The sequence below is a fragment of the Pteronotus mesoamericanus genome, unplaced genomic scaffold (genome assembly GCF_021234165.1).
Source record: "Pteronotus mesoamericanus isolate MK-2021 breed Mesoamerican mustached bat unplaced genomic scaffold, CSHL_Meso_final contig_309, whole genome shotgun sequence".
In the NCBI taxonomy this organism is placed as follows: Eukaryota; Metazoa; Chordata; class Mammalia; order Chiroptera; family Mormoopidae; genus Pteronotus; species Pteronotus mesoamericanus.
In genome coordinates, this window is record NW_026555131.1 from 45,661 (window position 1) to 67,672 (window position 22,012).

At 54.3% G+C, this 22,012-nt stretch overlaps 1 protein-coding gene across 1 annotated transcript in view; it reads left to right on the plus strand.

Moving 5' to 3' along the window:
- The first annotated feature begins 7,427 nt into the window (after positions 1–7,427).
- KCNIP3 (potassium voltage-gated channel interacting protein 3) overlaps positions 7,428–22,012 on the plus strand; it is a 62,686-nt gene continuing 48,101 nt past the window's right edge. The window contains exons 1-2 of the mRNA XM_054575517.1: positions 7,428–7,485; positions 21,627–21,792. Coding sequence (XP_054431492.1) covers positions 7,471–7,485; positions 21,627–21,792 — 181 coding nt within the window. The 5' untranslated portion in view covers positions 7,428–7,470. The remainder of the gene's footprint in view (positions 7,486–21,626; positions 21,793–22,012) is intronic.

The window sequence follows — 22,012 nt, forward strand, 5'->3', positions numbered from 1 at the left end:
GACCCCCTTGGGTGAGTTCTCCCCTTAATTCCCTAGTGCCAGGGGCAAGGGAATGGAAAGAGGGGAGAGAAGGGAAGGGAAGGGGCCCTTAAGCCCTGCTCTGGGTTGTCACAGGCCACCATCCTTCTCCACTGTCCCAGAGGCAGGCCCGCTCTACAATCTGGGGTCTCCAGGACCCAGGAGGGAGGAAGGTTCTGGGACTTGGTGGGGCCTGAGTGTGGCGTCTGGCCCATCCTGCAGGAAGACTAACAAGCCCAGGCCTGTACCCCCATCCCTCTCACTCAGCTCTTTCATTCTGAATCCAAAACAGGGGTTTGCTAGCTGCAAAGAGATGCCCGGGGCTGCCACCTTCCCCGTTTGACTTGGCCTGGACCAGAGGACTTCTTTCACTCTTGCCCCCAGAGCTCAGGCTGGCGTCCAGGCCTGGATTGTCCTCCACTTCCAGCTTCCTGACCTCATCTTGCATGTCCCCTTTCTACCCCTGTCTCTTCATGACCCCCTTTCCTTTATTCATTCTCAGAAGCAGACTCAGTTGCTGCTGAGCTACAGAGCCAATGGGTTCTTCCAGGTGTCTATCCCTTCTCCTCCCCACTGTAATATGTCAGCACCCAGGAGACCCTGTTCTCCACCTAGTGGAACCCCTTTCTGAGCCCCTTGGGTGGGACAGAGGCCCTGCGCCCCCATCATCACGCACCCCTCCCTCTGCACAAGCCCCCCCTCCCGCTCCTCTCCAGGCTCCTTGCCCCTTTTCTTCATCGCCCCTCCCCACTTTCCCCAGCTTCACTCTGTCCCTTCCTCAGGCGAAGCTCTTTCCCCTTTGTCCTTTCTTTACCTTATCCCACTAACTTGCTGGTCCCCAGGGACCCGTCCTGCCTGACCAAATTAATCAGGTACAGCCACCCACCAGACAAGGGGCCGCCATGGTCCAGGCCTGGGCTGGCTGCCGAGGGCCTCGGAGCCCACTACTGCCTGGGGGCTTGTGCTCTCCACAAGCCCTGGCCTGAATTTGCTGCCCCCATCCCTGTAGGAAAGCTGAGTCCCTTTCCTACACCCTTGACTGGAAACAGTACAGTTGTTCCTCTGCAGCTCTCTGAGTGCTGGGTCGCTGGGAAGAAACTGGGACCTGGGCCAGAGCAGGGCCTCCCCTTGGCTCCCAAGAAGGTTGCCTCTTAGACAGGCCCCACCCAGCTTCCCCAGGAGGGATCTCGTGGCCACAACAGGATTTTGCACTATGACCCTCACTCCTTCTCCCCTGTACATGTGGCCTGGGGTTACCCCTGGTTCATCCCTGTACTCTGCATGCTGAATCCTGAGTTCCAGAAAAAGGGAAGAGGAAGAGGAGAGAGAGGAGGTTCTCTGATCCATTAAAGGGCCCTCACTTTCTAAGCTTTGGCTTTGGGTCCTTACCACTAGGTCTCCTGGGTCAGGGCCTCTATATGCAGTCGGTGTTTAATGAGTGCTTGTGGAGAGAGAACACAACCCCAGGCTTCCTCTGGTCACAGGCATCCAGGGACGGCCCTAGCAATCAGCAGATGTGGAGGGCCCACTCCAGGAGCAGGCAGACCTGGGTCCACGTGCTCACTCTAACGTTTGTTAGTGGGGACACCTTGAACGTGTTACATGGGCTTCCTGGGCCTCAGTTTCACTATTTATAAAATGGGGAGAAGAGTCATAGCCTCCTCATAGGGTTGTGGAAAATGGGACAACGTGTGGAAAGCCCTTGGCAGGGGCCTGAACACATGCTCAAATGCTGCTACATTTTGCCACGACTGCTCTGGGCCAGTGGCAGAGGTGGGTCTAGGCCAGAGCGAGTAAGAGGGAGAGGGGCCCTGGTGCAAAGGCGCTTTAAGCCTGTGGTCTGCTGAGTTTTGGGAGTGTCTGTTTAATTGTCTCCTACAAACCAACAGCAAATTGCCTCCTACAAACCGACAACAAATTCGCTATTGGGAAGCAGGATGGTGCATACGCAATATTGTCACCGTTACGAGCACACTCTCACACAAGCATCCCAGCATGTAGCACAATTGTCTCTTTTTGGCTTTTCCCACAGACTTTTTTTCTTGTTTCTTGCCTGTTGCTCTGTGCAGGAAACCTGTAGCCCCTGTGTTCTAAGAATAAAATTGATGGAATAAAAAATAAAGGAACAAATGATTAAAAATAGCTTTCAGCTTTCTATAAAAATTGCATATCTTTTCTTTGATATATCTGAGCATAGTAAGCATAGTTATTTAAAGTTCAAGCAACTCCCTAACACGGAACCTCCATGAGTCTCTTTCTAGTGTCTGTTGTTCCTCTTGGTTTTTATTAGGTTTGTCTTACCTCCTCACATACTTGGTGATTTTTGATTGAGTACCATATATTATATCTGAAACTTGCAGACATAATTTGAGGTGTAGGATAAATTTTTCTTCCCCCACAAGGATTATGTTTACCTCTGGCTTGGGATTGAGCAAACCAGGATGGCTTTCAACTTTCTAAGGCTGAGAGTTGTAGTCTTTTGGAGGGCTATTCTGTTCTTGTTCATATTCTGGGAACAAAGCCCTCTGGAGTCCCAACCTCCAAAATGAAAGGTTTGCCCAGCATCCTTCTTGCGGTGGGCCTCATCTTTACCTCCTTAGCCCCAGCTCTGCTCAGCGGCATGATGTATCTTTTAGGACCAGCGGTGGAGAAAGTAGCCTCACGTGCCAGGCATGTGTCTCTGGGTTCCTTACTTTCCCTGATTTGGCCCCATGATTCCTCACTGCCTTGTTTGCTCCTCAATACTCCCAATTAGACTTTAAAAAATATATTGGAGCAGCTTTTAAGTTGTACTCAGTTGGGGATTTAGTCCACATGAATTCATCCACCATGATTAGAAGTAGTAATCCTAAAAAATTAACTCAGTTTACCTGTGAATTGAGAAAAGGCCATTGCTCTTTGAACTTAGGATCCAGACACCTCAGCCCAGCCAGCTGAACACTGGCTTTTCATGGGGCTTAGTTTGGAGAGTGTCACTGTAAGCTCTGGTTACTTGGGGATAGGGGTGGCACTTGGCAGATGACAGAGAGACAGAACTAACCACAGAGAAAAATATATTACACATTTCCCTGATTTTAAAATGCAGGGATACTAAAGTGCAAACCCAACTTTATGTGTGAAACAAAGCCCTTGGTGGTCACAGGCTCATCTGCTAGCGTGACATTTCCCGAAAGGGGTGGGACTGTCCTTGTCTCACATTGAGCAAAAGAAGCTCTGAGCAGCTGGGTGGCTGGCTCAAGGTCTCACAGGTAGAAGTCCAGTCCTGTTTTGGATTTGGGCCCCTGTTCCCAGTGGCCCTGGAGTTTCCTTCCTGGGCAAGCTGTCAGCCTCCACTCCCTGTGAGCCTGTCTCCAAGGAGATTTATTACAAGTCTCTTTGCTGTCCCTGTGGCAGGAGGGACGGCATATTGGAGGTCCTGGGAGTTCTGCCAGACCCTCCAGCCTGGCCATCCCACGAGTGGCAGACTCTGCCAAAGAAATGCCATGTGGGCCAGGGCAACTGAGGTTCCACATGGGTCTCAGGTCGCAGGAGGCTGGCCAGGCCAGTTATGGCTGCCTCAGGTGTGCAAAGGAAGAGCCACGTGGATAGACATTTATGGAGCTACAAGTATACATTAGGAAGTGTGCAAAGCACTTTACATGAATTAACTAAGGGGCCGACATTGCTATTGACCTATTTACGGTTGAGAACACTGAGGCACCGAGAGTGATTGCAGGCTGAGCAGTAAGGGCGCCACTTCCCCAAAGGAATCAATTTATAATTGGAGCATGTCAGGGGATGTATGAATTCTCCGGGGTCAGCCTGAGGCCCTGCTCTGGGTGGTCATGGACAGTGTCCTTCTCCACCGTCCCAGAGCCAGGCCTTCCCTATGCTTAGCTCCCAGTGCCCCTCCTCTAGGCCTGATGCCAGGGACTGAGTCCGGAGACTTGGCCAGCCTGGCCCACACACCGTGTGCTGCTGAACAAAGCCCCTTCCCTGGGCTTTCTCGCACGGCCTGGACCTGCCCCTCCCGGAGCAGTCAGCACTCGCCCACCTCACAGACACAGGCTGGGCAGCACAGCGCCTGGTGAGGGGAAGGTGGGTGTGTGCAAAGATGATGTCACTCTGCATCCACAAGGGATGCAGAAGTTAGATCGAAACCCCCACCACATTGAGGGGACCCAGGAGTCAGGTGTGGAGGTTAGAGGAGGGGATTTGGGGTAGGTGAACTGAACCCAAAGGAAGGGATGGGATATCCTCTCTTCGCTTCAAGCCAGAAGGGAGGGGGCCTTAAAGAGAGTCCCTTAAAGCTCATGGTGTCCCTGCAGTTTGAGAAACCCAGTGGACTAATGTTTCACTCCCACCTATAAAGCCCACAGGGCAAGAGACAGGCTGGCTTCTTCGCAGCTCCAGGTGAGGGCCTCAGGAAAGGGACTTCCAGCACGGTCCTCAGGCCCAGCTCCGAAGCTGAACAACCTCAGCAAGAGATAGCAGGTGGAGCTGCCTCATCCAGCAGCAGGCTGCCCAGTGGGAGTGCCGACCAGGACAGGGACTGGGCCGGAGCAGAGACTGTCCTGTGTGACGTGAAGTGACTGACAGAGAACCACTGGGTCTCCCTACTGGGCAGCATCCAGGCTCTGCTGGGCTCTCATCCAGGTGCAGGAGAGGGAGGCAGCAGGAGATCTCAAGGGCTAGCGGGAGACAGATAAGACTAAACCAGGTGGCTTTCCAATTCCACAGCTGTGCTGGTTCCCAGTGACACAGAGGGCGGAGGAGTCGGGGGAGGGCTGATTTGAGGCAACAGACATTTCTTGAAAGTCCATGTGCAGGGTGAGACCCGCCTCTACACTGAGGGTCTTTCCTACAGGCAGTGGCTCTTGGTGAGCAAAGGCCCAAACCCTGAAAATACAGAGTGCCTCTCTCTCTCAACTCCTCCCGCTTCCCTCCCTTCCTCCCTGCCTCCCTCCCCACTTCCCTCCCCACTCCCTCCCTCCTCCTCCTTCTCCTCCTCTCACTCTCCATTCCCTTGGCCAGGGGTAGGCAGAGCCAGAGCCCAGGAAAAGGGCCCAGGGAAAAAATAACAGCCTGGGAGTTCCATGGAGCCAGGCTCGGGTGCCTACTGAGGAGGGGTTGACCTTGGGCCTAGATGGAGGGGACTGTGGCCAGCAATAGAGGAAGGCCCAGAAGACCCAATACCTGTGGGTGGGGGTGCTGTGGGCCCCTCACTAAAGTGGGATGAAAGTGAGGGGCCCAGCCAGCTGAGATGGCGCTCCACTGCCTCCTCTTAAAGGCAGTGTACTCAAGTGTAACATAAGGAGGCCCAACCTTCTGAAAAATCCCTAACTTTTTCTGTTTCCAATTCCCCCATCCTTGCTTCTCACCTCCAATGTGAGAAAGCCACCGCTGAAACCCATCAGGCCGAAGTTTTCATGCTGACCAGGAGGTCCTCCTCCAGCCTTCCTTCCTTAACCTTTTTTGGGTTTGATACGCTGCCAAAGCTTCTTCGGCAATTCCTGGGGAAAGTCTGCCCATCCCATGTGCCCACACCACCGTCGGGGCCTCCTGGGGGTGGCCTCCACCTCCATTCCCTTGGCCCCGTGCAGGGGCACCCCCAGCATTGCCAGGCGTGCTGGGGAGGAAGGGGACATGGGAGGGTGCGGTGAACAAGGGCCTTGGCAGGCACCTCCCAAATCTGTGTTTTATGAGGGATACCCCTTAGGTGGTTACCAAAGCCCAAAGACATGAGGGTCTGGCCAGGGAGTCATTTATTTGTCCTTGGCCTGTCTTGTCACAACTCAAGGCTCTTTAACTCAAAGAAAGCCATTCTGAATGGTTTTTGGTCTGACCTTTTCAGGCCAGGCCAGAAGCAGGGTCAGCCTGTCCTGGACGGCATGATGGCAAATTTCCAAGTTGGTGTGTGTGGAACCTGGGTCTCAGCCATGTGCCCTATTTAGGATGGAAGAAACAGGCTTTTGGTACTGGCTTTGTCACTCTCTAGTTGACCCTGGGCAAGTCCTTTAGCTTTCCTGGGTCTCACTTCACCCCATGAGATGATGACACTTTCCTCCCAAGGCCCCTGTGAAGACTCAAAGTGCTCAGTGTGCCCCCTGTGCAACCTTGCTCGGAGCCAGAGGCCACTGGGCAGCGAAAAGCCCCAGGGCTCCCAGGGAGCTCAGCCTCCACTGACAGCTGCAGGCAGAGCTCCCTGAACCTCCCCACAGGGCCCAGCGGTCCTGGAAGTCCAGCCCGGCCACATGCCTGGGCTGCCTCCCACTCTGGAAAAGGGCCTCCCGACTCAGGGGGTCCTCAGCCCCAGGCCACTCTTCTTCCCTGTGGGTCTGAGGGTTGGAGCACACTGGCTGGCTAAAAGAGAGGAGAGCATGTGAGAGCCCTGTGCCCACTGCAGAGGAGGGTGTCACAGGACTCCGTTTCCATGGGAACCACTGTTTCAGGCAGGCATTTGGGTGCAGAAAGGGGAAACCTGGCGGAGGTTTCAGGTACCTGAGTGAAGGCACCGCAGTCTGCCCCCCTCCCAAGGATGCCAGGGACCCTCACCCCTTTCTTCTACCCCCCCAACCCAGGGGAGCTGGTGAAGTCCCTCAGCCACCCCGATGGGGTTCCAACCTGGGACCCAGAGGGGGAGAGATGACAGGCCTTGGAGAGATAGACCACCTGGGAGGGCTCTTACATGGCAAGGCCCCACGGGTAAAAAATGGTAATTAAGGGGTGACAGGTGAAGGAAGTGGAAGGACCCCTGAGTGTGACCCACATGATGCGGCCCTGGTAGCTGTCACCATCTCTGAGGTCGTTTTGGACCCAACACTCCAGAATGATGTCCAAATGGGAAAGAGGGCCAGCTGAAGAGCACCAGGGCCATGAATGCAATGCATGGCCTGAGGTCCTCTTCAGGCCCCTCCACACGGTGTGGGTGAGGAGGGGGCGGCAGGGAAAGGAGGGCTGCCCCCTTGCTTGGTGCAGGAGCTCAAGCCAGAGTTCCTTTCCCCCCAGCCCAGGCTCTGCACTCCCCACCATATCCCACCCTCCCCATAACCAAGGTGGGGGAGCAGAGAATGTGTGTTAGAGAAAGGGACAGAATGCTGGAGACACAGAGGGAACACCTGGTGACAGGGGCTGAGGGGAGACCTGGAAAACCAGCTTATCCATTTATACAGAGAGTGGGACAGTTATGTCTGGGGGCAAAGGGGAGCGGGGAGGGAGAGAGGAGAGAGAGACGGGGGTGGGGGGGAGAGAGAGAGAGAGAAAGAGAGAGAGAAATAGAGAGAGAGAGAGAGACTGCTACCAGCCTGGAGTGAGCACAAGGGGTGGAGCTGGTAGAAGCAGGCAGGCAGGGAGGGGTGGGCGAGGATCCGCCAGTCCAGGCAAAAATGAGGCAGCTGCCAGCCCTGCCCGGCAGTCCTGATCTCCTGGGCTGCAAGGAGGAGAGGCCGGCAGCAGTTTCCTTCAGCACCCAAGATGCAGCGGGCCAAGGTATGTGAACGTTGGGGGCCAGTGGGGCGGGGGCGGGGGTTCTGGGGGAGCCTTGTTGTTCCTCTTCTTTTGAATTCATCCTTTGATGTCCCCTGTACTACCACTTTGGGGGAAGTAAGCGTTGAGGTGTCCTGGCTGGGAGGCTAGACTCCTGGGGCTCCCTTTGGATGGGAGAGGCTCTAGGCATTTGTGGGACAGAAGTTGGACAGAGGAGGAGCTCAGGTCAACCACGTGGCTGGTCCTGCCCCGTGAGGTCCCTGGGGCAGATGCTAGGGTGGCTGACCCTAAGCCTGGGGTCCACAGCCCTTAGAGCCAGGGACAGCTGAGTGCGGGGAGGGTGTGTTTTACACCTGAGGGCTGGCCAATGAATGTACCTTCTAATTATTCAAGAAATTAATGAATGCCTATTTTCTAAAGGGCCACGAGGCCCCCGGATAAAGATACATGCTAACATTCTCACTCTGAGGCGGATAGGAGTTTGGAGAGAGAAAACACAAGGAAATGCCTGGGGTAGAGTTCAAGAAATGTTGACAGGGTAGTGGGAAGGATGAAGAATAATTAAATGAAGAAGAATGAGGGCAAGGAAAATAAACTGACTCCCAGAATAGGGTTGACACTCAGAAATGTGTCCTGAGGTCTTGTAAGCTATTTGTATGTTTGGGACAGTCTTTGGAAGGAAGAGGCTCTGGGATTAGGTCTCACTGTTTGCAGCAGAACACCCCAAGTAGCAGTAGTTTGAACAAGGCTGGTTGCAGTTCCTTCTCACGCAGGAGTCCAGAGGGAGGCAGCAAGGGGCTGGCACGGAGGCCCCGTGGTCAGCAGGGGCTCAGGCTCCATCTCTCTCCCTGGCTGCTGTCCTGGATGTTACCCTAAGGTCCAACATGGCTGCTGGAGCTCCAGCCACCACGTGCAGACAGGAGGAAGAAGGAAAGGCAAGAAATCTCACGTACAATGAGGGTCTCGTGAGTAAGAGAGAATGGATGCTGGGCTGGCATCTCAGAGTCTGCCCCATGCAAAGGAGAGATCCCTGTCTCTCTTTCACCCATAAGAACAAGTGGCCAGCAGTGGGCTTCTGGCTGGCTTCAGGCTACACTGCCCAGAGCTCGGGGCACCCCTGTCCCACCTAGACCACCTCCCAGGAGTGCCAGGAGAGTTAGCAGAGGTGACAACAAGAAACTCTTCGAGCATGGCTATGGGGTAGGTTGAAAAGGGGCTCTTGCTTTCAGCACCTCCAGGAGGACAGGGCAGAAGGAGAGGAACTCAGCACCTTGTCTCAGGCTCACACACTGCATGTTCACTGCACACGCAGGCTTCTGCCAGCACAGTCCCTGTGTAGCCACAGGCGTCAGTGTGAGCACGCACCGCATGGCCATACTCAGCAGCTGCTCCAGCGCCCTGGGCGGCACAACTTGCCTGCACCCAGAGGTGGGTTTCTGAACTGTCAGGCTGCATGCAGCCCTGTCTGTCCACCAGGCAGAGGACAGCCCTTCTCCCCTTGCCTTTCCTTTGCTGGCCCTAAGAGCCAAGAGCTCATCCTGGGAGTTTGGCCATCTCTGTCCCTGCCAGATGGGTGGAGTGAGTAGCTCAAGTCCTGCAGCTGTACCTGGCCCTTCCCTTGGCCATTGTGACTCCACATTGCTGTCCGCCCTGCACCACCAGCCTGAGCTGGCTCCTGAGCCTACTGGATCTTGCTGGGCCTTGCACCTGCAAGTAGCCTTCCTGTGACTGGAGCAGGTGGCACAGCTGCTTGTGCTGGGCCAGGGAGGGACAGTGGTCCCCAGGGAAGCTGCCCCTCAGCTGCTCACCAAGGTCAGTAGGGGGGCTGGTTGTGAAAATCACCTTCCTCACTAGTAGCAGCAGGGACTGCAAGCCAGAGCACAGGCTGGGAGTTGGCTGGACTCGCCTGTCTTCAGCTGCCTGTCACTGTCAAGTTCAGTGCTGCCTCTGATAACATGCCCAGGCCACAGCCTCCTGCAGGCACCCTGCAGTCATTCGCGAGTCTTTACAGCAGCCCAAGAGGGTGAGCACAGTCACTGTCCTCTGCAGACACCAAGGCTCAGAGGAGGGAGCAGCCCGCCCACACACCCAGACTTGAACTCCATGAATAGAACAGAGCTGCGGGCTCTGCTGGAGTGGGCATGCCTGCTTTCCGGGGTTCCAGGGAGTGATGTCCTCATGGCCCAGCATATGGCCGGGGGACCTTTGTTTGACAAGCTGCCAGCCTTCCTGCAAGGAACTTTCAGGAGATGGGCCCTAATTTGCTGCCTCAATCAGCCCAGCTAGAGATGCGGCATGAGTCAGATGCCTGAAATGGCTCTGACTGTCCTCCAAATGGAGTCTGGGGACCCTGTACCTGCATCGTCTCCCTGGACCCACATGTGGCCCATGGGGTAGCTCTTGGCATGGCACCCACTTCACAGATGAGGAACCTGAGACTTGCCTTGGATTGCAGATGTCACCGTGTTGTAGCTGGGATTTGAAACCTGCTCTGTCTTACTGCAAAGCTCACTTCCCTAGGGCTTGGGGTGGAGGGTGTCCAGGGAGAAGACTGCAGGGGAGAGGTGCGTGCCTGGAACCAGGTGGCTGAGGAGGGACCCTGTCCCAGCCGTGGGCTGGCTCTGTGGGCTTGTGGCCTTCAAGTCCTCTGGACTCTTCAGTGACTGCACAGCAGCAGTCACCACAACCAGCCATGTCCCCTCGATCAGCCATTCAACTTTGGGCCTCCAGGGCCGCTTTCTGGGCTGCCGGCCCAGAGCTGCAAAGGAAAGGACCACAGGGTTTTGAATTCAAGATCTCTTTTCTTATTAGAACCTTCTGAAAGAGTGGGAGCTGCTTTGCAGACTCGGTCTGGCTTGGGGCCATCTGCCCTTCCCACCCCACCCCACCCCAAGGCAGCCCTGGTGAGGCCCAGGAGCAGCTGCAGAGCACTGAATGTGGTCTCTGTGAGGGACAAGGGCAGCCTTGATTTCCAAGGCAAAGAAAGAAGAGTGGAGGAAATTTGGCAGGTCTTCTTTCACTGGTCCCAGACCAGAGGCAGGAAGGAGACAGAATAAGAAGGAGGGTGCAGAGTGAAGTGAGTCATTGTGCTATACCCCCCAGATCCGCCTACCAGTGCCCCATCCCCAGTTGACTGATGTTCCCTTTTAACAGACGCATCTGTCAGCTGTGATCAGCCCACGTCCTAGAACCACAGAGCAACCGTGTGACAGGGAGAGAACCCAGGGCTTCTGCAGACATCAGAGTGGGATGGGTGGGTGCTGAGTTGAGCTGAGGCAGTACAGCCAAGAGCGGACCTGTCCCACCTCCCAGCTGGCCCAGCACCACCCCCCCAGACCTGCTGTCTCAGGTCTCTACCCAACTCTCCTCCATGAGGCTGGCCTGTGCCCACTGGCTCAGCTGGGCACAGCAGCTGCTGATTCTCACCAGCCTCCGCTCCAGTGCTGCCTGCTGCCCCCGCCCTTCCTTACCTCCTGCACATGGGCACCTCCAGGGTGTGCACGAGGCAAACCTGAGTTCCCCTGCTGCCGGTGCTGTGCCCACGCCCAGTCTGTCCTGGCCCTGTTTTAAGATTCTCTCTCAAGATGGGCAATCTGGGCAGTGATCCCAGAGAGCCAACTCTAGCCCCAACTCTTCCCTGTTGAGTCTGTGAGCTTGGACAGGGCCCATCCCCTCCTTGGGCCTCAGGCTCCCCATCTGGCACCAGATACATTCATAGCCTTTGCTCAGCCCTTGCATGAGGTTGGGCCACATGCTGACCAGGGTGGGACTTGGTGTCGAGGTTATGATGACCACTAACAGTGCCATGACGTAGATCCTTGTCCCACATGCAGAACATATGTACCCTGGTCTGTCACAGCCCTCCATCCCCACCATTGCAGGCCCTTCGCTAGGGCCCCAGCCAGAAGAGCTGGGGCCTAGAGAGGTAATGTGGCTGCACCTTGTGGGCTCTTAACCTGACTTTGCACCAGTGGGTCTGGCCTCAGTCCCAAGCCCTACACGCGCTGGCTATGTGTCCTCGAACAAGGTATGCAGCTCCTCTTGGTCAAGTTCTCCTCACTTTCCTGGGGAAATATCATTGATCTCCTGGACAAATCAGATCTTATACCAATCCTCTCAGCATGGCCCTGGGAACATGGCGAGAGCTCCATATTGGGGGGAAGCATCAATGCCACTGCTTTCTGATGACTTAGTTGAGCCTGGAAAAGGCTCTGACAACAGTTTTTGTCAGTGAGCAGCTCGAGAGGACCCCTGGGTCACTGAGACACCCTTATGGTCTAGGCAGCAAGACGGCAGAGGGCAGAAGGAAGTATGTCCTGGCTGAGGTGGAGTCATCAGAAGCCAGTTCCCCCCTGTCCTGCTCCAGTGCTCTGAGAGGGGTAGCGCCCAGGTGTGGGTGCAAGCGTGTGTGCGCACTCACGCACGTGCACATGCAAGCATCTGCTGGAACTCGTGACAAACCTAGCTCCCCTCCCACTTGGCAAGCTGCTGGCCCACATCTGTCTCCATCCAGGGGTGGATGGAGAATTGAGGATCCCAGGTGCTGCCCTATTCCAAATGCTCAGCGCTGCACGACACAACGCCCACTGCCACTTCCTGCCATCTGTCCCAAGTAATGGAAATAGAGCAGGCGACAAGTGGGTGCTCAGTGAGCCAGTCTGTGCTGCAGCAGCCCCATGGATGGGGGCCGGGCTGCCCTCCATCTGAGCAGGCCTGCCTGTCCCCAGCTGCCCCAGGCTCTGGCCTCAAAGCGGTTCTCTTGGGAGGAGTGAGGTTGAGCCTGGGGACCTGGAGCCCTCTCCCTCTCAGAGACCAGGCCCAGCATTTCCTGGCTGAGGGGTAAGCTCTCTAAACCTGAGTTGCACTTTCAAATGGACTGAGGGGCTTTAGACAATATTACCAATAGAGGAGTGCAGGCCCCACACAGTCGAACAATGCAGCCCTCAGGCAGGGCGTGGGAAACCCCAGGAGATTCTAATGTGCAGCCAGTTGAGCAGAGCAGGCTGGATTCCCTGCTGGACATCATGGGCCATGGGCGTGGCCATGCCCTGGAACTGGGTGGCCAAGCCCACAGTGGGCATTAGAAGGATGAAGAATAGTGATAATCACTCCTGCTGGGGACTTTGTGTATGTCACCTGAGTTCACCTTTCCCACAGTCCCGTGAGGGCCTGTTATCATCCTCATTTGCAGATGAGGAAATTAAGGCTCAGAGTGGTCAGGCACTTTGTCTAGGGTCACCCATTAGGGACGTAAGGGCCTCGAGTTCAAGTCCCTGTCTGGCTGACCAAGACCTCTTTCTACTGCACTCAGCTGCCTGAGGCAACATTAACCTGCCTGAAACCTACCCTCCGTTCCCTGCTAAGTCTTCTGAACCAGTACCTGGTGGGTCCTGGTGACCCTTCTGAAACTGTTCTTGCTGCTTGGCATCCATACGTGTCTGTAGACATTTGGGAGAAGTTAGCCATGCCTTTCACATATGTGTTTGTTCACTCACATGACATTACCTCTGGGAAAGGAGCCTGGATATCCCAACTCAGGGGGACCAGGACACTCCGTGGCCTCCAGCTGTGCACCCCATCCCAACAGCAGCCGTGTGCCCACAGGCGGCCTCTGCCAAGCCTGCTCTGGGCTGCTCTCTGGGCATCTCGTCAGAGCACAGCTGACAAGAACCATTGGCTAAGTAGTTGCTCAAAGGCCTTGCCTCAGTTTGTCCATAACAGCCAGTCCAGATGGGACCCACAGTATGATGCTGTGAACTGTGGGCAACTGGCCTTTCCGGGGGCCTATGTGGATCAGGGAGCCATGAGGTGACATGTCTGGATCCGAGTTCGCACTTTGTTTAAGATGGTCTGTCCTTTCCCTGTGGCGCAGTGAAGACTCTCAGATGATGGCGCTCCTGGTGGGGAGTGTTTAACACGTTCCAGGGGAACTGGCCTGAGGAGTTTTGCCTCGTACATCTCTGGGGTGACAAGTTTCATTTACTGAGGAGTCGCCTCAACCCCTCCATCACTACTCACATCTACAGTAGGTCCTAAATACCCCTCATGTGAGAATCCCCAACACCCATCCCACTGCCTGGGCTGGGCTCAGTCCTCCTTTCTCCCTGGACTTGAGCAGCCCGCAAGCTGGCTCCTTGCCTCACTGTCCCCCAACAGTGCTTCATGCTCCAGCAGGCTACCTTTCTGAGACAACTCTGCCTGACCCGAGCGGGGACTTGGGTGGGAGAGAGCAGCCGGGGGCAGGGTGAGCCCTGGCAGGAGGCGCTTTCTCAGACCACCCGACTGGCAGCTCTGAGAGCCGTCTGGGACTGTGCCGGCCAATGGAAACGTGGTGCGAGCCACAGGTGCCATTTAAAGTGTTCAGGTAGGTACATAAAACAATTTTTTTAAGTGAAGTTATTTTTAATGATATATTTCAATTAGCCCAATGTAATATTAATATTATCATTTCAATGCACAATCCATATAAAAAAATTACTCATGAGCCATTTTACATTCCAGTAAGTGCGGATTTGACACCCAGTGTACACACACGGACGGCACCCCTCAAGCTGCCCTAGCTACATCTCAAGCGCTCAGTCACCACCACGAGTGGCAAATGGCCCCTGAACGGGACAGAGCCCGGCCAAGTTGAGTGGGCTGCTCAGCCCCCATGTTTCCTAGCTGCCTGTAGTCTGCCTTCTCCAGTTTTGCCTTGTCTGCCTTATATGTGCTGTTAACTCACATTTTAAACTTTAACAAATGTATCCAAAAGGGAATATTTAAGTCATTACTATAAATGGAGTGCTGGTAGCAGTTGCTGAAGTAGGTGTTACCAAGTAAATGAAGAAGGAGCCTTAGGTTAGAAATAAATGATGACAATTTTTTCAAGGGTCTTCTGGTTTCCAAACCAGAAAAAAATTAGACAATGCTCAGAGTGTTCTGAGGAAGAAAGAAAAGCTAAGAACTCTTACAGAAAAAAAACCCAAACAAACAAACAGCATTCTTCAGAAGAATTAGTCCTGCATTTTTAGTTTCTGGATTGGTCCGGGAGATAATCCGTTAGATGGTTGGTGGTCAGGATGATGCCAGGCTGTCTGGATATCTGAACATTCTTTTCTAAGTCTTTTCAGTAGGTGATCAGAAGGCTATCTGTGTGTATATAATTATAAATCCTACAGATAACTATATATATATAGGCATAGCTGGAGAGTTCAAAAATTCAAGTTCCCAGGCTACTTAGAGCAAGAGTAGAATCATTTCCTCATGCCCTAGTCTGCTTGATTTTAGTAATTTAGCTGCTTCACTATAGTGACTCCATTTAATTCCTTCGCTCTTTCCTCAAAGGTAACCATAGCAATGCCACCAAAACAAAACAACCATGTATGTTGCCTGCTAAGGCCACCCTGCCTTTGTAAAAGAGAGTGGGTCATCGGGAGTTAGAGACGTGCTGTCATCTCCTGTACCAGGCAGAGGCAGCTCCCAGGTGCCCAATGGCACAACCCTACTTCCTGGAGCGAGTGACCCCCAGCCCAGCCCGCCAGGGCATACCTGAAATGGAGCACGTTGGGCTGACTTCTCATTGACCTTGAGTGAGAGAACACACAGCACAGGAGCTGGGGGAGCTTCATAAGAGAGTGTGAGAAAGAACCTTGAACAGAGTTTGGGCTTCAGTTGGGTGATTTGGAAGAGGGTTTAAGTGACCTCAAAAGGCTGGTGTGAGCATTAAGTAAGGCAGCCGCTCCCAACACCTAACTCAGTGACTGGCACATACTAGGTGCATTGCTGTGTGGCATCTTTTCTGTTCCTCCCCCGGTCCTCACAGGCAGGGTCTTGGAAGGACACTGAGACCTGCCCCTGGCCTGCTTGGCCAGGCAGAAGCTGCAAATCTCTGGGCTCTGAAGTGTCAGGGAATGGCCTTGCCCACCTGCAGCTTCTGCCCTGAGGGAACCCTGTAGGTTTCAGAGGAGCCTCCAGGTCCCCAGGGCCAGCCTAGGGCCATTTCTGGGACTGCTACCAGAATGCCCCCACTGCCAGATGTGCCACTGGGGACTCAGCATGACTTGAGGGCCCAGCTCTTCTGGCTTCATTGGCCTCTGTCACCCAACCCTGGCCATCCCGTGAGGGCCATGGAAGATGGATATCTCTGTCCCCTGTTACAATGCAAGAGTGAGAAGAGGTGAATCACAGAGAGTATCATGGGACTTGAACCCAGTCATTAATGAATGCTTATTGAGGGCTTTGTGCGTGTTTGTATTTTTAATACCCTTTTTTGTGTATAAGAGAGTACTTCTGAATTGAAACTTTATTGAGATAATTGTAGATCTACATGCAGTTGTAAGAAATAATGCAGATTCTGCATTCTCTATCCCCAGCTGCTCTGGTGGTAGCATCTTGCAACTGTAGTACAAGATCACAGTGAGATATTGACAGTGATGTAGGTCACTAATCTCATTCTGACCTCCCTAGTTTTACATGTGTTCGTTCATATGTGAGCGCTTAGTGCTGTGCAGTTTTATGTATGAAGGAGGACCCCCAAAAATCTTCAATTATCTTCTTGAGGGTGGGCCTCTTATAGTACAGGCTTTCCACTTTAGGTGAGTGTTCTAGAAACCCATCTGGATCCGTGTACCGGCTGGTATTGTTGTGAGAGGCTGCATTTGGCTCCAGTGAATGTTCTTTGAAGACTCTTTCAATGTGTTTGCCCATTTTGAGATGGGTGATTTATGAGCGCACCTGCCCACGCTGTGCTGAGTGTTCATCAGTTTTTGACCAAAAATGGCATGATCCCTATGACACACCCTCCCTATTCACCCAATCTCACCCTGAGTGACTATTTTGTTTCCATGGATGAAAAACGTCCTCAGAGGGAAACATTTTGCTGATGTGGAAGAGGTGAAACAAAAAACAGCAGAAGCTTTAAAAGACCTCAAAATCAACGAGTTCAAAACTGTCCTGAGCAGCAGAAAAAATGTCATGATAGGTGTATTGCATCAAATGGGGAGTACTTTGAAGGTGACTGAAGTTTAAACATGTCCCCCTCGGATATGTGTAGCTTTGTGTTTCTACCACCGCAGTCACGGCACAACACAAGTCCAGCTCAGAAATCTCATGTGCTGCCCTTGTATAGCCACACCTCCCTCCCTCTCCTCTACCCCCATTATTAACCACTGGCCCACTAATCTGTTTCATTTCTAAAATTTTGTCATTACAAAACATTATAATGTATAAATAGAGTTGTACAGTATATGACCTTTTGAATTTGGCTTCTTTCAGGATAATTTCTTGGAGATTCATCCAGTTTATTCTGTGTATCAATAGTGTGTTCCTGTTGACCACTGCACAGTATTCCGTGGTGTGGATGTACCAGTTCGTTTGACCAGTCACCCCTAGAAGGACAGTTCAGGCATTTCCGGTTTGGGGCTATTATAAGTAAAGCTGCTGTGAACATTCGTGTACAGGCTTTTGTTTGTTGGGATAAATGCTGAAGGGGACAATTGCTGGGTTAAATGGCAGAAACATTTTTGTTTTTTTAAGAAGCCACTACCGTATTCTAGAATGGCCAAAGCACTTTACATCTGATCAGTGATGCCGGAGAAAGGCAGTTTCTCGGCATCATTGCTAGCATTGGGGACTGTCACTATTTTTCATTTTAGCCATTCTAAGAGACCTGAGTGACATCTCATCATAGTTTTCATTTGTATGTCCCCCTGATGGCTGATGATGTTGAACACATTTTCGTGTGCTTCTCGGCCGCCTGTACGTCCTCCTCAGGGAAGCCTCTGTGCGCGTCTCTGCCATCGTCTAGCTCATACTCTGTTCTTTCACTGTTGGGTCTTGGAAGTGAGGACCTCCTGGGTGCTGGGTCCTTGGTGGGGAAGAGGGATTTACTCAGCAGGCTAGGGTCAGCCCTCAGGGCTGACGTGAGCAGGGGGAAGAGGAAAACAGGCAGAAAATTCACCAGAAAAACTAATACAAATTCAAAAGCCATACATGCTGTGAGGCACATCAAGTGCTGATATAGAGCCTGCATGAAGGATGGCAACCTGGAGCTGGGGGTCCCAGTTCCTGAGCTAAAGGAGGCCTGAAAGGGAGAAGGGGTCCGCCTTGATAGTCCAGGGGGTGAAGTGTGCAGGTGGGGGCAGGGGGGTGTGCAGGTGGGCCACAGCAGACTATGCTGGGCCTGTGAAGCGAGGAGTAAGGTGGTGGCAGGCAGATGAGATGAGGCTGAGCAGGGTCAGGCAGGGCTTGATTGGAGTGGGTTTTGCAGGCTGAACCAGGGCGCGGGGGTTCTAAGAGGGGGTGAGAAGGGATTTGATTTGTGTTGGGGTGTCCTCGCTGACCCAACTGTCCTAGATTCTGTTATCTCTCAGCACTGAGGCCCCAAGGGGTGAGGGGGTGATGTGTCATCTCTCAGGGCCCCCTCCCTCTGGCGCCCCAGAGCCTCACAGGTTGGGGGAGGGAGCTGGAGTGGCTATTTACAGTCCCTGACAGCCCAGTCAGACCCTCTCCCAGACAGACACCTGTCAAATATTCATGAGGATGAGAAGCCCTCACTCGTCCCCGCTCTGTCCTCCTCGAGGTCTGATGGGCCCTGTCCACAGGACTCAGCCCCCTCTGGCGATGGTGTGGCCCTGCCCTAGCTCATTCCTCACTGTAAGGACCACCTGCCCACTTCACAGAGGGTGGTTCATGGGGGTCCTGGCCCTCGGCCAGGTGGAATAAGCGGCCCAGGACTCCTGTCACCCCCCGTCCCTGGACTGCCTGCGCCAGGGAGAACACACAGGCACCCTGTCATGATTGGGGGCTAGGAAATCCCTCCTCAACTTCCCAGGCTTCTCCAGGGCCTGGCCCCGGGAGAGCCAAGCGGCACAGCCCATGGCCCACCTCACCTGGCCTGTGGAGGTGGGAGGCCCTGAGCACAGTGTGGCCCTGAACTGAAAGTCTTCACTGGGACTATCCCTCATTTTTAAAGAGGGCTGGTGTTGTCAACCTCTAAGGTTGTCATGACAATGAGATGACACTGAGACCCAGAATAAAATGCAGGAAGGGCTCCAGCCTTTCCAGGAGAATAGAACCCAGGACCACCAGCTGGGTCTCTTCCATTAGCTCAGGCCTGGGCTGCAGAGAGTGGGATCCCATGACCAGCTGCAGGCCCCAGCAGGGCACGCCTGCCAGCCAGCGCCCGCACTGTTCTGAGATAGACGGGTCCTGCCTGGCTTCTGAGGCCCCTTCTGACATTCTCCGTAACCTAGGTGCAGAGCCCACAGCAAAGACTCCTGCAATAACGGAGCACCAGCTGCCTGTTTCCTCCCACCCCCACTCTGGGACCAAAATAAAGACTTTATTCATCGAAGCCATTTCTCTCCTGAATAAGATCATTAATAATGGGGAAGGTGCCTCTCTGACAACCAGGCAGAACTGATGTGTATGTGTGTGTGTATGCATGTGTGTGCATCTGTGTATATGAGAGTGGGTGTTTGTGTGTAGGTGTATGTAGGGTCCTCCCTTAGCATCCTGGGCATCCTGGGACCCAGCTGACCCCTGCCTGCTCCTCCTTCTGTGCCATCGAATGGTAAGATTCCTGCGGCTCTGGGCACCACGTCCCCCTGCCTCACTGCCAGGGCGAGCCTTGGAGGAGGGGAGGAATGTGAGGGTATTACCAGGGGAAGTGTGTGTTGGGAGGTGCGGGGGTGGGGGTGGCAGCAGTGGTGACTATGAGAAGGGGACCCGGCAGCTGGCACCAACCTTGGGGATGCTCCACGAGTCCGGATTAGGGGTTTAGAAATTGCCCTGTGTAGGTGGCACTTAACTAAAAACTGACCAGGAGGCCCAATTCCTGCTCACAAATGTGTTTGTGCTTCATGGGGTTTCTCCCACCTAACCTGTTCCTGCAAGGCGAACAGACAAGCTTCTCCTCACCCTTTTGGGCATTCACAAATCACAGGTTAGATGTTTGGGAGGGGTTCTTATTCCCCACGTTTAGGAAAGCCCCCACTGAAGGCATGATGAGAGAGTCCAACAGGCCAGACCCTTGCTTTCCCTGTTCCCCTTGCAAGCAGGGACTGGGTTGGGACAATGGACTCCTCTAGTGCTGTTTTTTTTTTTTTAAGATATTATTCATTTATATTTAGAGAGAGAGGAAGGGAAGGAGAAAGAGATGGAGGGAAACATCAATTTGTGAGGGAAACATTGATGGATTGCCTCTCGCACACCCCCAGCCAGGGACCCGGCCCACAACCCAGGCATGTGCCCTAACTGGGAATCAAACCAGGGATCTTCTGGTTTGCAGAATGAGCCACACTGGTCAGGACTGGACTCCTCTACTCTTGACCTTGAACCTGAAGCTAGTGACTCAGCCCAGAGGACCCCCCAGCTGCAGCCTCCATGTGTCCAGCACAGCAGGGCCAGGAGGCCAGTGGGGTCCCAGGCCCAGGGCCCCTGGGTGGCAACCCCAGGAGCGGGGCCCTTGTTCCCCAGCAGCAGCAGAGGTTCACAGGCCCTTCCATGGAGCAAACGTGGCTGAGGTCTGGCCGTCCAGCTGCCTGCTCCTTGCTCTGGTCTGGCTGCCTGGCTCTCTGTCCTCCCTGGAGAGGCTGGACTGGCCCCGCTGCCTGTTTCTCATTTCTTTCTGGTTAAAATCAGCCTGGCTCAGTGTCTGCTCCTTGCACCTGAGACACTGAGGCAGGGGTTATGTTTGGGGTTCTGCATCTGCAGAAGCCACCTAATTGCATGGCTATCTGCTATTTGCTTTGGACACCAAAGTCTCTCAGAGCTATGCAAACATAGCGCACTGACCCTAGAAGGACATCCCCAGCCAGCCCGCTGGCCATCATCCTGGCCACCAATCCACCCCCCACGGGGATGCTGCTGCCTCTCACAACTGGCAGTTAGGCCATGTCATCAATAGAGTGAGCTTGGGGACTGCCTGTGGCAGTGACCTAGTTGGCCAGACCACACCTATGGCATAGCCTGGAGAGCAGGGCACTGGGCCACAAACAAGACTGGGCAGATGCCCCAAGGGGCCACCATGTCTGCTGGCCACACATGACTCTCCCTGAGCCTTGCCCTCAAGGGCCCACCCTGCTGCCAGTGTGGACTTTAAGGATGATGGGTGCTTTGGAAACCAGGATGGTGGGTGGGGCTCAAAATATTGTTGCAGAAAAATAAACCTCGCTGTGCTGGGACCTCTGCCCAGGTTGCCCTTTCCCGTCCACACCACTGGAGCTCATGGCCAGTATCTGTGACTCACCCCCATGACCTCTCCTTCCAAATTCCTCCAGTTGGTTGTTTGAGCTGTTAATTCGGATCATTGCACAAAGCAGGGCAGTGGGTTCCATCAGCGTGCCCCTCTGGCGAGGCAGGAGTCTCTCAGGCAACCTTCCTTACCTCAGGTGGAAGATGGAGGGCGCGGGAGTGAAGTGAGGAAGCCGCGCGTTGCTGTGTGACCCTGTGTGGACCCACTGCCCTCTCTGGGCTTCAGTCTAAGAAGGGGTTGTGATCTCTAAGGGACCACCCAGTTCTGACAACCAGGCTGTGCCAGGGCAAGAGTTTGATGAGCAAGTCTGGGCCTTGCCTCCCTCCTTGCAGGGGTCCCATCATGTGCCAGACCAGAGCGCAGAATGGAGAGCCCTCAACCAGGAGTTCCACTGCCTAGTCCCTGCCAAGTCCCATGGAAACTTCATGGGAGAGGCGACTTGTGGCTCACTGGGCCATGACAGGAAGGCTTTCCATAACCGGGTGAAGGGCACGGATGTGTGGGAGAGTGGTGTGTCCACAGGCCAGTTCATGTGGCTGGAGGAGAGTATGTGTGGGCGGTGTGGGGTGGCCTTGATCGTCACTCTCCATCCACTCCTCTGTCTCTGACAACTGGGCTGCCTTTCTCGTGGACTCAGTCTGCACCTGTAAGGCATCCTAGCTATGCAGACCAAGGGCTCTTGCAGAGAGAATCAGGCTTGTGAGGAGATGGCCAGTGCAGGGGAGAAGAGAGCCCTGGAACTCTCCAGCTGGGACTAGGGCTTCCAGCATGCACCCTGGGAAGACAAAACCCTGGGTGAAGTTAAGGACAGTCTCGCCCTTAACAGGAGGCCGGGGAGCCTGGTGGCAATCTGAAGGTCCCCTTTTTGAGCAAGGGCTCAGGGCCTCTCTGCCTGTTCCTGCTGCAGGAGGTGATGAAGGTGTCGGATGGCAGCCTCCTGGGGGACCCCGGGCACACGCCACTAAGCAAGAAACAGGGTGTCAAGTGGCAGAGGCCAAGGCTCACCCGCCAGGCCCTGATGCGGTGCTGCCTAGTCAAGTGGATCCTGTCCAGCGCTGCTCCACAGGGCTCAGGTAGGGACCGGGGCAGGGCTGGGGGATCTGTTCTGAACTCTGTCCTATCTGGGGGCCCAGAAACCATCCTGGAGCCCCAACCCAGGCTGCACCACCTCTGCCTCCATCGAGAGATGTGTTTTTATTCCCCCATGCCTGTTTTCATTCATCTATGCAGGGACTGAGCTCAAAGCAGGGCCCATAAAGGGTAGAGACAGGGTTGGGAGGGACCAGACTGGAG